The sequence below is a fragment of the Fusarium phalaenopsidis genome, assembly GCF_050370095.1.
Source record: "Fusarium phalaenopsidis strain FUZ10S chromosome Unknown contig_32278, whole genome shotgun sequence".
Classification (NCBI taxonomy): domain Eukaryota; kingdom Fungi; phylum Ascomycota; class Sordariomycetes; order Hypocreales; family Nectriaceae; genus Fusarium; species Fusarium phalaenopsidis.
This window is the reverse complement of record NW_028145417.1, coordinates 3,027,628-3,042,658: the sequence shown is the minus strand read 5'-3', so window position 1 is coordinate 3,042,658 and position 15,031 is coordinate 3,027,628. Positions and strand designations below refer to the sequence as shown.

Genomic DNA, 15,031 nt, shown 5'->3' with positions numbered 1-15,031 from the left:
GAGCGTTGTTGTATTAGAATTAAACAAATTATTGGCCGGCGTTCACGCTGAGCAGCGCCCTAAATCAATGTTGTCTCTCCAGATTCAGTCCTTGGCTCAACATCGTCATCCCCTTTCTGAAGAAGTGTTTCCTTCACAACCTTGGTGACGCTCCCAAGAACGAAGACCCTCGACTAAGTTGGTGTGTCCCTTGCTGGCCGCTGCAAGGAGCGCCGTGTATTTTCTAGAGTCTCTCGCTCCGATATCAACACCCCTGTTGAACAAGAGCCGCGCGGCGTCGATATGGCCACCTTCAGCTGCTTGAATCAGCGGTGTCCGATAAAGCAGATCTCTTGTGTCCGTTCTCGCATTCCTTTGAAGCAAATACTCCACAGCGTTGGCTCGGCCGTTCTCGGCCGCCCAGCTCAGCAGCGTCATGTACCGAGAGTCTCTTGCTTCAATGTCGGCACCTCCTTCAATCAGGAGGTCCGCGACAGCGTGATGACCTCCCATGACGGCCAACATCAGAGAGGTCTTGCGCTCAAGGTTTCTCCTTTCAGTGTCCGCATTCCCCTCTAGAAGACATCGGACCACTTCCTTCTGGCCCCACTGTGCAGCATAGGCAAGTGGTGTCTGGGCTTCCTGGTCACTTGTTTCGATGTGCGCACCAGCTTGGAGCAGACGAATCACTACTTCAACATGACCTTTCTCGGCTGCGTAAGACAGTGGAGCTCGACCAAGACTATCTTTGGCGTTTACTTGATGGTTCTTGAGGATAGCAGTAACCAGGGGTTCGACACCGCAAGATGCCGCGAGATGGAGGCTGGTGAACCCTTCTAGGTAGTCCCCATTCCTCTCAGCCAGTTTCGAGGACGGAGAGTCGCCATTGAAGTATGCTTGGATTAAAGATCCCGACTTCTTCTTACTTCCAAACAGGCGAGTTAAGAGTGAGCCGGCCCCAAGGTCCACAATGTCAGAAACATGAGGGCCACAGGACTTGAGATGGTCGCCCCAGTGACAACTGGCATAACGGTAGAGTCTGTTCGACTTCTCTCTTTCCCGGTAATGGTCGTATCCGGTGCAAGGCCCCGTTTCGAAAGTGTCGAATGAGATATATGTGATTAATTTCAGAGTGATGTCGTGTTGCGCCGTGGCCCTTGGTCTCTCAACCGCTTCAACTGCTTCAACTGAAAGACTCCTTGCTTTGCCACCAGTCGCGGTAAGCTCCCTGCTACTTGACCCCTCGAGCCAGCCAAAGTTAGAATCCAGATACTCCCGCGCTGTGTGATGAAGCAATTGAATAACCCCATCCTTTCCGATAGCTACCAGGCCTTTACACGCCTCGACTATGGATTCGGTGCTGCTGAAGTCATCATGGTCAAGGCGCGAGGTATTGATCTTGATGGCCAGAGCCTCTCGAAGTTCTGACACGGTGATTGGCCGCATTGCGCAGACAAGCCATGTTAAAGTCTTCTTAGCAAGTGTACGATATTCCTCTGGTTGGTTCTCGATTCGCTTGGCAGTTTTCAGGTAGATCTCTCGATAGGCGGCAGGGCCTTGGGGTAACATTTCGATGCTGCCTCTCATCCGATTGGGAGACGTCATTTCCAAGACGGAATCCATGTGAAATCGAGCAAGAAGAAATCTAAAAAGGTTTAACAAACGCCGTGAGGAAGGGGACTTTCAACTCACATTCCATCAGAAACCTGCCTGATCCTCTCCTTCACGGTCTCTCGGAGCGTTGCTTTTGTTGCTGCCGCATACTCTCCACTCTCATCTTTGATGACTCTGTGCCGGGCTATGCGCTTCTCTAGATACCGACCCACGTCCTCGTCTGATGCGCGAATCTCGAGGGATAGGTACTGGCTAAACATGGCCGCGATTCTCTTATCAGGCCGAGAAGTCACAAACACGTTGGCCTTGACCTCTTGTTGCATTCTGAATATCTCGGGCAAGAGATTTGATACCTCTTCACATTCATCGAGCGCGTCAATCACGACATAGACGCGCGAGAAGAGAAGGGTGGACTCAACCAAAGCATCTGTAAACTCTTGGGCTGATACCGAGCCAAGTTGCCTGCCTTTGTTCTTTGAATAGAGACGTAGCACGCTTTCTGGCATGCTCGGGCTTGCTTCGATTAGCTGTCTCAGTAAACTTGCGAGGACGTGGACCACCTTCTGCTGCTCTCGTTTTCCAATGTCGCAATACATGAAAATGACGAATGTCTTCTCATGTGGGGTGCGCCGTAAGTGGTCAATAGCAAGGGAAGCCATCACAGTCTTCCCAGCCCCAGGTAGGCCTTGACAGAACAGCGTTGTCTCGGCTCCTGTGGGCCATTCGTTGAATTGAGGGGAGTCGAGGAACCATCTGCCTGTTCCTGGCTCGCATCTTGCGAAGTAATTGTCTTGCGGGTGTCGCCAGCCCTCCTGTCCTAGCCAATCCAGGACCTCTTGCTGTTTAATAGCCTCTCTCAGGCTGTCGACATGTTCGCCTACTTCCCCAATCTTGCCCTCCACTGTCATGACATGTTAACAACCTGCAAAGAGGTGCTGGGGGGCTCCATTACGTACCGCTCTCGAGTGCTTGCATAAGATCTTGGGCACTCATAGCCGCATTCACTTCCTGTCCAGTGATCTCCGTGAGAACGGCCTTGCCGTATGCCGCTGCAGCCGCTGCGGCATATCGATGCCAATCGTCGTTTTTGTGTGTATCTGCGTAATCGCATATTCCTCTAATGACAAGGCAAGGGATCTGGTCCACGATACCAGCTGCCTCCATCTCGAAGCAAATCGCGTCTTTGCTGCCCCTACATAGACGGCGACGATCCTCTGGGTTCTTCACAACCCCACCTCCGGACAAAATGAGGCCTAGATGGACCAATGACTGGTTAATCTCATCTCGTGGTTTGCGGAAAACTACACTCTCTTTACCCAATGACTCGCACTCGCTGCAATCCCCGCTTGCATTGACGTGATGGACTTCATCCTTGAAGAGAACATCATCTTTGGCTGGCCGTTTATAGCGTCCATGGGTCTTGCCAATGGCTGTCAGGGTGAGAAAGTGTGGTCTCCAGCCCATCTCTTCCTCATATTCCTCCAGACGGTGGCATGCATTTATCAGGATCGAGGGGGGCTTGTTCAAGCAACCTTTAAGGATAAATGACCCATCTTGTTCGTATTTGCCAAAGTCGTACTGAAGGACTCCAGGGTGGCTGCCGCCAGGAATTCCGACGGCGACGTCGCCCAGCCGGATATCCTGGGTTCGACTGGGTATGCCGCCTCCAATACCAATCATCAGGGCAAACCGAATGCTTGGGAACTGCTGCACAACGGTGGCCGCGCATGCCGCGGCGTTTACGGGCCCCATCTGTGTTCCTCTAGCGAGAACGACATTGTGATCCTTTATGCGGCCGTAAGAGTAACTAAACGAGTCTGGACCGGCCATCACTGGGTGGCTTATCAATCGCTCATCCAAGGTAAACTTGACGGCAGTAATTTCGATAGCAAGAGCACAAAATATGGCTACCGTTATGTCTTGGTATGGAACTGCCCTCAAGTCTTCCAGGCGAGTAGGTTGATTCATGGCATCTCTTACGTCCCTAGAAGCGCGGGACAACGTCAGGGTATCCAGCGGTCTCTGTATCCTGGCATTGGACGCGTACAAAATACTGAATTAAAAGCGAATGTTTTGTAATAGAGTATTAGCGCGAATAATGGTGCATCTTAGTAGGTATTAAAAAGACTACGAGCCTTCGCGGAGGGCGGGGAAATGAGGCCATTTCTGCGAGGGCGCCTCGCGGCACGAGCGGATTGGCAGAGGTTTTGCACATTGGAACCGAAGAAAAGAAGTTCCGAGACACCCCGATAAGAGGCACTTACTGAATAAGCAAATATCCAGGACCAACTGCGCTCGCTCACTCACTATGCTTACTTACCGACATTGGAATTTTAGCCTGCGTGCCAACTGTATAACCATACTGACATTTGAACTGGACCTTGTCTTAAGCCGATTTACCACATGAAAGAAGATAATCTTTTAGGTTGATTAGGATTATACCTATTGAATAAAAGTTATCTTTGGATAGAATGACAGTGTCTGACAGTCTTGCTGCTGTCCATGGTTACTTTTTGCCCCTGGCTGAGAAAGGAATCTGACAGTCCCTCGTCATCACTGCAGGTGATCATTAATAGTCTCGGTGATGCTAGGTCGTTAAAACTAGTTTTGAGAGCCATGCTTGCAGTACCACTTAGGCCGTGGCCTTGCTTGTGATATTTTCGCCCCTCTTCTCTTGTCCAACCTCTGCGGCCACAGCAGACTTGAGGTCGACCTCGACCTGTTCGCCAAACTTGGCGTTGATTTCTTCAAGGGGAAGACCAATCGTCTTTGTGATGTTAGTGATATGCATGGTAGGGCTATGGACATTGGACTAACCTCGGGAAAGGTGAACCAAATAGCAATGGTGCTGATAACGGTGACAACAACAAAGATCATGTAGAACTTCCAGCCAATGTTCTTCAGACCAACAGTCACAGGGGCACTGTAGGCGATGGAGTTACCGAAGAAGGAAGCAAACACGAGAGTTGAGCCCTCACTGCGGAGATCTAGAAATCGAATGTCAGCGAGGTTATATGTCAAGGAAGGCGGTTGAACTCACGAGTAGGCCAAATCTCGGATCCATAGGCATAGGCGGTACACTCAATCGTGGTGGTGAAGAAGGCACCGAAGATGAAGTAGATGGCCACAGCAGCGTTGAGGCCAGGGCCGTCGTCAGTGCCAAGGTAGAACTTTTGAAGAGCGGCCATGACGCTGAGGATAGCTGCAGATCCAAAGCCACCAATGACTGTAGTGACACCCGGTTAGTAGTCTATCTATGATCCGTGTTGTGAAAACTTACCAAGAAGCCTGACACGGGGGACGCGGTCGAGAAGGAGAACGTTGAAACCGCATCCAATAACGGCGCACACAGTCCAGACAACGCCGAGGGCCATCTGCAGAGTCACGCCAAATCCAAGACCACCCATGAGGACGGGGACGAGGTTAGCGATGGCTGTAATACCAGTACCCTGAGCCATGACCCAGAGAAGGATAGAGCAGTAGGCTCTCTTCAAGAGGTGTCGCGTAGTAAAGATGTACCAGAAACCGCCGGGCAGGTTCTTCTCAGTCTCGACCTGGGCCTTGATCTGAGTCGCCTCAGCATGGGCAAGCACACCGTTGGGGTCGGTCTTGGTCTTGTGCAGCTTGACAAGAATGGCGAGAGCCTCGTCATCACGGCCTTGCTCCATGAGCCATCGGGGAGACTCGGGAAGGAAGTAGAGCGAGATGAGGTGGACAACGCCCATGCCAGTCAGGACGATGAAGATGAGGCGCCACTGGATAGCCGAGTGAACGTAGCTGAAGGCAAGGTTGAAGACGGCGCAGAGGATGTAAGCAGTGACGACGCCAACACCCTGCATACCGACGAGGGATCCACGAGCGTGAGGAGGAGCCACTTCACTCATGTACACGGGAGAGTTGGCAAAGACCATGCCGGCGCCGATACCGCAGATGACACGGAAGACGAGGAGCATCGCGATGTTGACAGAAGCGGCCTGAAGAGCGCCAGACAGGATGACGATACCGGCGGCTACGGCGTTACAAAGACGACGACCGTAGTGCTTCGCGAGGGGGGCTTGAGCCAGAGAGCCAACCATGGCACCGGCGAGGAAACTGGACAAGGTCAGCACACTTCAAATTATTGCTCGTGAAGTACTCACCCTCCGAGGAGACCATCAGTTCGTTGAGCGGCATCTGGGGTCGACAAGAACTTGGCGATGAATGAAGGCTGAGCCAATGTTCCAGCAATGGCGTTGGCGCTGAAGCCATACAGATATCCGCCCAGAGCAGCTGTGATGATGACCTTGAAGCTGTCAGAGATGCTCTGTCTCAACAAGATTTGAATCGCATACCTGGTAGGTGATCCAGCTGACAGAGTGCGTCACAGCCTTGACTGCATCGCCAGAGTCGGAAGAAGACTTGCTGACAGTGTTGTCATTGTTCTCAGAGCCAGTCAACTCCTGGCTCGTCTCGAGCTGAGTCTTGTCAGGTTCCGAAGCCATCTTTGCGTCGTCTAGCCAGTCAAGCTTTCAAAAGCTCAAAGAAGTGAAAATGAGGCGTCCACGAACAAAAACAGACGGGGACGGGGACATAAGATGCCTTGAGGGGAACAGAAGGGGGATAGAGGAAGAGAAGAGAAGAAGCCCTGATAATGAAAGACAGCATGCGATGCAACCTTGCCGCATGCCGCATTTGCCATGTGCGCTGACAGAGATAGCAGACCCGTGCGATGCAACCGAAGCCCACGGGGATCCTTTCAGCTTCTGGCATGAATCGTATGTGCCTACAGACTATGTAACTCATCCCCTGAGAACGAATCAGGTCGTGCTCCACTTGGCATGTATCGCTGGCCCTTGTTCGAAACCAGCGGATTACTTGACTAGCGTGCAGTACATTCCATCCCAAGGATGGACCCTAGTCTTGTAGATCCTTCATCCATCACGTCGTATATCCTTGTCGTTGATAGTCATAGCCGGGCTTTGCTAAGGTCTGCATGGTTCGAGGAGTAGTCTGATGCCCAACGGTGCAAAACGGGCATGGTATGACCTCTCCTCAATCGAATGCGTCTCTGATCATCGCTTGAGTAGCTCTATTTAACTGCTTTTTTTCTTCGCTCTTCCCTCGGCCAGTCATTTCTGCACATCTCTTTCCACACCTGAACCAGTCATCATTCTCCAATCCTACACCTATTCCCCATTCTTCAATCACCATGGCTCCTCCGCACGTCCCTGAAGCCACCATCTTTCCCGTCCTCAAGGACAAGGTTGCACTCATCACTGGTGGTGCACAGGGAATGGGCAAGGCCACTGCAGAGGTCTTTCTCAAGGCCGGCGCCAAGGTCGTCATCTGCGATGTGCAGCAGGACAAGGGCGAGGAGGTGGCCAAGGAGCTGTCTGCTCTAGGCGAGGTCTATTTCACCAAGGCTGACATCTCGTCTTCTGAGGATGTGGCTGCCCTCGTCAAGTTCACAGTGGACAAGTTTGGTCGTCTGGACTGCGCAGTGAATAACGCTGCGCTGACTCCTGACAAGACGCCGCTTACCGACTTTGACGAGACGTACTGGGATAAGCTGATCAGCATCAACCTCACTGGCACGGCGCTGTGCGTCAAGCACGAGATGAAGCAGTTCATCGCCCAGGGAGGCGGTGGTTCCATTGTCAATATTGCCAGCATCAACGCCTTCAAGCCACAGCCCAACATGCCGGCCTACACAGCTGCTAAGCACGCCCTCGTGGGTCTGACAAAGCACGCGAGTATGGAGGGTGGCCCGCATGGTATTCGAGTAAACGCCGTGGCGCCAGGTGCCATCTTTGTAAGTTGATGAGTCTAATTGTGGCAATTCTGAGTAAGAGCTAACCGACTCCAACAGACTGTCATGGCTGAAAAGGCTCTGGAGATTATGGGGACGACACACGACGAATTCGCGCCAAACGTCAGCTACCTGAGCCGGTTCGGCATGCCCCACGAGGTGGCACAGGGATCTCTCTGGCTGTCTTCGCCGGCGTCTTCGTATGTGACGGGAATCACTCTTCCGGTGGACGGTGGCTTCATGGCCAAGTAATGTTGTATGTAGCATGACTCGCGTTGCAGGAGCCCTTGTTGGGTACCGCGACAACTGTAGAACTTTGTACATCCATACATATCCTTGCGTTTTCGGAACGAGAAACTTTGCTTTTTTTCTCAGTATTCTCCCATTAATTCCGCTATCGGGCTACTCACCGTCAGTGTTCCTCGGCGTGGTCCTTGCATAATCGTTTCCACAGCCCAACTACCAACGTGGCCGGGGAACCATGGCCGGCGTCAGGGTGCCACCCGGGGAACAACAAGACCCTGTTGGTGACATTCCTACAAGGTCACCAAGCGGCCGCTTGCCCTAAACGAGCTCTGCCGAACCAATTTCCTCGGGACGATCATCTCTTGTTTGAGATGGGTCGCGACTAGGGACTCTAGGATGTCCCATACGAAACCCGTCTCTTCCCCGCTCGTTTGACGTCCAATTGCGATTCAGCAAGATCACCCCAAGTGGTGATTGGGTAGACAGGATCCATCTCGAGATAGTCCGTCTAATGCGGCCCGATGCAAGGGTTGAACCGGGAAGTTCTGTAGCATCCGGCCCCCCCTAGTGGAGTTTTGGATAGTGTAACGGCTGGGGGATTTAGGCGAAAGGTAAAAAAGCAAAGAGTGGCAGTTAGACCCAGCTCAATCCTGAGGTCAGCTGATCGATCAGTCAGTTCAGGGCATCAATTCGTAGTCGCTTGCGCATCACTGAGGGGCATTAAGACGTGATTAAGACTTAGTTAATGATTAGCTAGAACGCTTCTAACAATTCTTCTGTGATCGACAACCCTTATCATCTATATACACGGGGAAACTATCCTCCTTCGCCTAAGTGCTGAAGGTTAGGCCGCCGTTGGCGCTCACCAAGCTACCAGTCATCCAGCTAGATTCAGGTGAGCAGATCATGGCGACCAGGTTCGCAATCTCCTCTGGATATGCGGCTCTGCCACCAAACTTCCTTCCCAGCTCCTGCACCTCTGGCCCGTCTGTCTCTCTAACAGGAACAAGAGGTGTCAGAGGGTTCCACAAGGCCAAAGCTTGCTTGATTTCGTCAGGCGCCGTCATGTACATGTCAGTCATGACAGGTCCCGGGTTGATGGTGTTGACAGTGCAGTTCTCTGCAAGCTCACGGGCCCAGACCCTGGCCATGGCCTCCATGGACGCCTTGGTACCTGCGTAAAGGGTTGTGTGAGGGGTGCCGATTTTGGGGTTGATGCTGGACATCATGACAATGCGGCCGGACCGGTCTGTCGGTAGGTAGGGCTTGCACACGCCCGTAAGTAGCGCAGGGCCCAAGACGTTGACGCGGTAAATGTGGTCGAATTCATCTTGCTTCACGCTCTCGACTGGGCCGAGGTAGAGCACGGCTGCATTGTGCACGATGATGCTGATCGTCAAGTCGTCGCCACCAAAGTGCTCTTTGCAGACAGCGATAAGGCTATCACAGTTCTCAGCCTTGCTAATGTCGGCTCTACATGGCACAGCCTTGACAGAGTGCTTCTCCTCGAGCTCCTTGCACAGGGTTGCAGCAGGACCGTCAGAGGATTCAGTGGCGTAGTTGACCAGAATGTTGGCACCTCTGGCAGCGAGAGCGCGTGCAATGTAGGATCCGATGCCTACAAAAGAAGAATGAAGCAAGATGATCAGGTTATCTGAGGATATCACATCAAGGAACGACAGGGAAGAACCTACCACGGGCGGACCCAGTGACAATGGCAAGCTTGCCTTCGTGAACTCTAGCGTCGGAAGTACCACCCATAGTGATTGACGGACAAGGAAGGTTACTGTGTACAGGAATTCCGATGGCTACAACGAGCTGCGAGGGGAGCGGAACTTTAAGAGATTCCGCATTGCATGGTATCCACCGCTGTCAGTTCTCATGAGTGAGGGCTTTCGTCTTGGAATCAAGCGGTGGATGCACTTGAAGCCGCCATCATACGAGTTGCGTATCTTTGCCCATGAACCAACTTCATCCAACCTCCTGTCCAGTGTTACAGTATGCCAGGGGACCAGACATACCATGGTCCACCATCCGGTCCCTATCTTCCAGGGTTCTGCGATCATCGTTTGCGAAATCTCAGGGGGATTAGACGAGCGAAATCTATACTACCTAGTAGTACGTATCCATCCCGTGATCGGCGGACTAACAACCGCGCCGGGGTAACATCTGTTGTCGATCCCCTAACCCGAATTAGACCTTTATCTCCACGCACCGGGGTTCGGCATTGGAAAATTGGCTCATGTCTACCCGATCCCTAGCAATATCACGGGCCTGCTATGCCCATCATAGAGCCGAGTGGATCTGCCGTTGCACCAGGCACCAAGCAAGCACCCATTGGCATCATTCATGGACCTGGCAGATTGCTGCAAGTCCCGGGACCAATGCAGTAACTACGCGGCCTTGTCCCTGAGTGATGGAAGGCCTCGGTAAGGTACCGCTCACTCATGAGTCGACAAATCGTCTGATTCGTTGGTGCAAGGCGTTCCTTCGACCGGCTCGACGCCACTCAGTAGTTCAGCTCATCACATCAATCAGACGAGAAATCCTGCAACCGTTGATGTTTCCAAAGCAGGTTCCAAAAAAGAAACTATGCTGGTCCCGGCACTCCACGTTTCATCACTAAAGAAAGTTCCAAGGGCGGGTAGACAACGGTCTCTTGGTCTCCTCCCAGCCCCATTCTTACAGACGAGGGAACCACAAAGAGAGGCCTAATCAAGGAAAGGGGGATGAAACTTGGGCCGCATGAACACCGTTGTTAATTTAAATTGCCCAACTACCGCCATGCTGGGAGACCCGTTTCTGTCATATTCTTCGGAACCCCCCTTTTTGAATTCCACTTCCCGTTCACCCCCAGCAAGTGTTCCCGAAGTGGCTTTTAGGCTTGGCCACCCCGTCCAGCCGTTGGTTCCTCCCTGTTGACTGCGTCTTTGCAATTTTCCATCTCTTGGACATCTCATCTTGAGCGTCAACCAACACCATGGCGGCCCATGTGATGGCAGGAATTGGGGGTAAAGGAGGAACCGTGGTTGGAGTCCTCTGGTTTGAGAATGTCTTGACTTATGTCTTGGTCGCGGCGCGAGTATACACTCGTCGATACATCAGAGGTTCGGTTGGCTGGGACGACCTTTGCCTGGTTATCACTTCTGTTAGTATTGCTTGGCTATGTCTTGGAAATCGTCTAATATCTTTCAGCTTTTGATGACTGTCTTTGCCATCTTGACCACAATCTCTTGTGCGCATGGAATGGGCCAGCATGTCGAGGACCTTGAAACCTATCAGTTCTCAGATGCCCTGCTATACCTCCTGTGTGCCCAGTCTGTCGTCTCGATGGCGATTGGCATGGGCAAGGTGACTGTAGCCGTGTTCTTGCTGCGCATTGTTACTGCATCTTGGTAAGTCTTATCTCACTTATCAAGGCCGACGGGCGCTAACTTGTGGCCCTCCTAGGCACCGATGGTTCCTTTGGTTCTGTATCGCCTCCATGATGATACTCAGCATCTTCCTTTCCATCGCCGTTTTCGCACAATGCACTCCAGTGGAATCCATCTGGAATCCTTTGTTGATAGACCAGAAGGTGTGCTACCTGAGTCTCACCGTCGTGGCCTTCATCGACTGTGGTAAGTATCGGAACGTCTTGTTTGAAAAATATTAGCACGTATCTAACTATCATACCAGCATACGCCGCGGCAATGGACTTTGCTTTGGCCGCCTTCCCTTGGATCGCCCTTCGCGGTTTGAAGATGAAGCGCAAGGAGCGCATTTCCATCTGTGTTTCTCTCAGTCTTGGAGTCTTGTAAGTTGCCATGAAGTACATAGCCCCACACAATCAACGACTAACGATGTGAAGCGCCGGTGTTTGCGGTGTCATTAGAACGTCTGGACTCGAGGTCTTGAGTAACTCTCGCGATTATCTCTGTAAGTATATCCTGTTAAAACCTCCTTCATTCCAAATCACTCATCGGAATTCACCAGATGCCACCTCGGACTCGGTTATCTGGACTGCCAGCGAAGTCACCACAACCATCGTTTGCGTCACCCTCCCCGCCCTTCGTCCCCTATACAACAAGGTCCGCGGCCAAGAGTCGAGCTCTGCTGGCTACCAGCAACACGACGACTCAGCCTACAACACCGGTGGCTCATTCCACATGAGCTCGTATGCGAACAAACGCAAGGACACTGGCCTCGGATATCCCAAGGGCAGCAGCAACTTCGCCAGCGCCGAAGCATCTCGAGATCCGACTACGATCAAGAACGACAGCGACGAGACCATTTTGCTGCAGGGCGAGGGAAAGAATATTATGAGGGTCCAGGAAGTCAGCGTGTCGTACGACAATGGAACCTCGCTGAACAATGTGTCGATAAAGCAAGATGTTTGAAGACAACTAAAACAAGTCAACTTTTCTGTAACACTAGCTCGGAGTTGGATAGAGAATAATGAACCTGAAGATTTTGAATAACTTGACAGCCCCAACAACGGGCTACCCTATATAGTGACGATGCTGGCTGGGACTGCCCTCTTACCCCTTGCCCCTTGTAATAAGGATGACCATAGTTGTAGGGTAGGGTAGTTGAATTAATCATTTGTGCCTTAACAACATCTCAAAAGCGCCACCCTAGAGGATCCAGTCCTTCCTCGTGCTGCCTGCTGTGTTGAACCGACATATCGCTTATCACACAAGATTTGGTGGACTTCTCTTATCGATCTCGTATCTCACAGGCGAGGCGAACAGTACTTACATGGTTATGGGCTGGACAGATTCAGATTATCCATCCTTGCTTTTTGTCGCCAAGCCGTTTCCCCACGTAGTCAGATCTCAGATTCTCAATCGATCCTTGATATTAAGACACAATGATACGCGTTGTTGGTTGTGCTTAACGCAGAACCAACAAGACGAACTAGACAAGGTATATTGTGGATGGTGCCAAGAGAATGACCTTGAAGAGGAGTGAGGCTATAAATGCCAACCTTCATCAATTTTCTCTTTTTATTTGTTGCCGAGTCTAGCAACGTTTCTCTCGCCCCGGAGTTCAGAGCGGCAACTTCGTGACATTTCCACCTCAACATCGATCCCAACCAATCCTTCACTTCAGATAAGTCATTCTCAAGTCCAGTGACTCCATCGACCTCGATACTTGTGATCACCATTCGAAACATCTCTCTTTAGCTCCTTCGGCCACCACCAAGCATCCTCAGAGTCCTTCCTAAACTTGTTGACCTCCATTGGGCCTTCAAACTCTGGAAAATACGCAACCTTGCAATCCGAGAAACTGACCTTGGGCTGTTCTTGGTAGAACGCATCAAACTCGGAGTTAAGACTCTCTAGGAGACTGTTGACGTCGCCAGAAGGATGAAGTTCTCGCCATGGCTCAACGCAGGTGCGGCCTTTGCAACTCTTGAGAACCATCATCAAGGCATCGAGGCGTGGGATGATCTGGTCGAAGGATCGTCCACCAAGGCTGTAGCCAGTTGAGTCGTGTTCTTCAGAGAGAAGGTTTCTGACCTCTCCAGGATCGGTCTATGCGAAATTTGTTAGCTCACGAAGTTTATGAAGAACGGCTGTCGATTACCTTAAGATCATAAAACTCTTTCTCGTTAGTGCACCAAACCGAATAGTAGATGCTATAGCTTTCTCCAATAACACGGATAGCCTTGTAGGTATTCTTGTCTGCCGCATGACCTGGTGCGCCATAGCCTGGATCACTCATGTTGTTTTCGCCATACCAACCGAAAACGCCCTCTGGAATAGCCAGTCCCCAATACTCGATGGTAACGTGCTCCTGCTTTGACTCGGCTTCAGCATCAATGCTGAGCGGAATGGGAGTTCCGTCGCTATCGGGCAAGGCTCGACCCGCGAGGCCCATGATGGTCGATGCAAGGTCGGTATGAGCTGTGACCGCCTGGGAGATATGTCCTGCGGGAACACCTGGACCGCGCTTTCAATGGGTTAGCTACTACCAATCCTGGGTTTGTTACAGACTCACAATAATGAGAGGAATGTGGACATCCGTCTCAAAGCCACATTCTTTTCCTGGATGCATTCGATGCTGACTGATGTGATATCCGTTGTCGGTGGTGTAGATGATGTACGTATTATCAAGTTGACCGGCGGCTTCGACCTTCTTAATCATCGTCTCGACCATCTCATCAACAGACTGCAGCGCCCTTAGTCTTGCTCTCTGGTATTCGTCATTGTAGGCAATGACAGTGTCGTTCAGCCGCGGCAATTCCTTGACCCAACTGACTCCACCTTGAACCTCGGGATTAAAGCTTTCATCTCGTGGGATGATGTAGTCCTTGAATAGATGGGCATGTCGCTTTGCGTACTTGGGTGCATCGGAGAAGAAGTTTGGCGTTAGATCAACAGTCCCGTGGGGCGCGATGGGGGCGTGGACAAGGAACCATGGCTCCTCGTTTGACAAGGCATCGTCCAAGAACCCGTAGGCTTTTTGAGCTGTGAGATCCGGCGAGTACTGTCCAGCGTAGTTAACCGGTGGTGCGCCATTTCGAGTCATGGTTGCGTTGAGGTACTGATAGGTGTGGGGATCCAGAAGAAAGTCGGAGCCATTGAAGCCTCCGGCGTACGGCTGATTATAGTTCTCAACAGTGTGATGATTCCAGAGCTTGCCGCTGTAGTATGTGTTGTATCCAGCAGCTTGGAGCCAGTGGGGAAGGTAATTGTCGTTGATACCCTCGCGCACGATCTTCGGGTAGCCTCCATAGGGAGCCCAGACATCCGTTACCTAGGAGTACGAGTCAATATGAGCATTAGTTGAACCTTCTTGAGTTTCACTTACGTTGGTATTATGCGCGGCTCTCCCAGTCCACAGATTGACTCGAGAAGGGCAGCAGAGAGCCACAGTGCAGTAATGGTTGGAGTACAGTGTTCCTTCGTTGATGAGGTACTTTTGAAGGAGTGGCATGTGTTTCAAAGACTCCATGTGCCTTCAAAAGAGATGTTAGATCGCACCGCACATAATATTAAAAACAGACTCACCAATCTTGATCATCTGTGAGAGTAAAGAGGATATTGGGTTGGCGTGAAGCTGCTGCCTCTCGCCAAAGAGACGAGAGGCATGCCAAGAGGGCAAGCGAAGTCTTCATGGCTACAACCTCAATGTACTGCTACCAAAGCAATAGACGCGAGAACGTCATGACTGAAGAATGGAGGCAGGTCTACTTATTCATGCTATTCGTTGATACTCAGTAACCATTTCCACGACTAACAAGCTGGCCCAAGACAAGGGTCTTGCTCTGCGGGCCCCTCGGGCGCTAACATGACGCTGCGTCTTAATCAACGATGGTGTCATCCCGGCTTCTTAGCATGCCATGCGGACGAGTGGAGATGTGCATCATCCCATAAATCCCACTAACATGACACATTGCGTCTCCAGAGTTTACCA

At 51.6% G+C, this 15,031-nt stretch overlaps 6 protein-coding genes across 6 annotated transcripts; 2 read left to right on the top strand and 4 right to left on the bottom strand.

The window, feature by feature from the left end:
- Positions 1–1,667: 1,667 nt before the first annotated feature.
- LRP88_01587 (5'-methylthioadenosine/S-adenosylhomocysteine nucleosidase family protein) lies at positions 1,668–3,423 on the bottom strand (the record flags this gene model as incomplete). Its single annotated transcript, XM_083238264.1, has 2 exons — positions 1,668–2,494; positions 2,550–3,423. 2 exons carry the CDS (start codon positions 3,421–3,423, stop codon positions 1,668–1,670), a joined length of 1,701 nt encoding a protein of 566 aa, XP_083106769.1.
- An 802-nt stretch (positions 3,424–4,225) lies between these two features.
- LRP88_01586 (uncharacterized protein) lies at positions 4,226–6,074 on the bottom strand (the record flags this gene model as incomplete). Its single annotated transcript, XM_083238263.1, has 6 exons — positions 4,226–4,360; positions 4,411–4,580; positions 4,634–4,819; positions 4,874–5,685; positions 5,733–5,875; positions 5,925–6,074. The coding sequence occupies 6 exons, from the start codon at positions 6,072–6,074 to the stop codon at positions 4,226–4,228; spliced, it is 1,596 nt and encodes a 531-aa protein (XP_083106768.1).
- A 707-nt stretch (positions 6,075–6,781) lies between these two features.
- Positions 6,782–7,633, top strand: LRP88_01585 (SDR family NAD(P)-dependent oxidoreductase; the record flags this gene model as incomplete). The annotated part of the gene is made up of 2 exons (XM_083238262.1): positions 6,782–7,384; positions 7,442–7,633. The coding sequence occupies 2 exons, from the start codon at positions 6,782–6,784 to the stop codon at positions 7,631–7,633; spliced, it is 795 nt and encodes a 264-aa protein (XP_083106767.1).
- Positions 7,634–8,457: 824 nt separating this feature from the next.
- Positions 8,458–9,388, bottom strand: LRP88_01584 (SDR family NAD(P)-dependent oxidoreductase; the record flags this gene model as incomplete). Its single annotated transcript, XM_083238261.1, has 2 exons — positions 8,458–9,245; positions 9,322–9,388. 2 exons carry the CDS (start codon positions 9,386–9,388, stop codon positions 8,458–8,460), a joined length of 855 nt encoding a protein of 284 aa, XP_083106766.1.
- A 1,219-nt stretch (positions 9,389–10,607) lies between these two features.
- Positions 10,608–12,006, top strand: LRP88_01583 (uncharacterized protein; the record flags this gene model as incomplete). The annotated part of the gene is made up of 6 exons (XM_083238260.1): positions 10,608–10,775; positions 10,823–11,022; positions 11,078–11,247; positions 11,306–11,423; positions 11,478–11,545; positions 11,603–12,006. The coding sequence occupies 6 exons, from the start codon at positions 10,608–10,610 to the stop codon at positions 12,004–12,006; spliced, it is 1,128 nt and encodes a 375-aa protein (XP_083106765.1).
- A 726-nt stretch (positions 12,007–12,732) lies between these two features.
- LRP88_01582 (sulfatase family protein) lies at positions 12,733–14,732 on the bottom strand (the record flags this gene model as incomplete). The annotated part of the gene is made up of 5 exons (XM_083238259.1): positions 12,733–13,146; positions 13,199–13,564; positions 13,613–14,371; positions 14,426–14,573; positions 14,626–14,732. The coding sequence occupies 5 exons, from the start codon at positions 14,730–14,732 to the stop codon at positions 12,733–12,735; spliced, it is 1,794 nt and encodes a 597-aa protein (XP_083106764.1).
- Between the last annotated feature and the right edge of the window lie 299 nt (positions 14,733–15,031).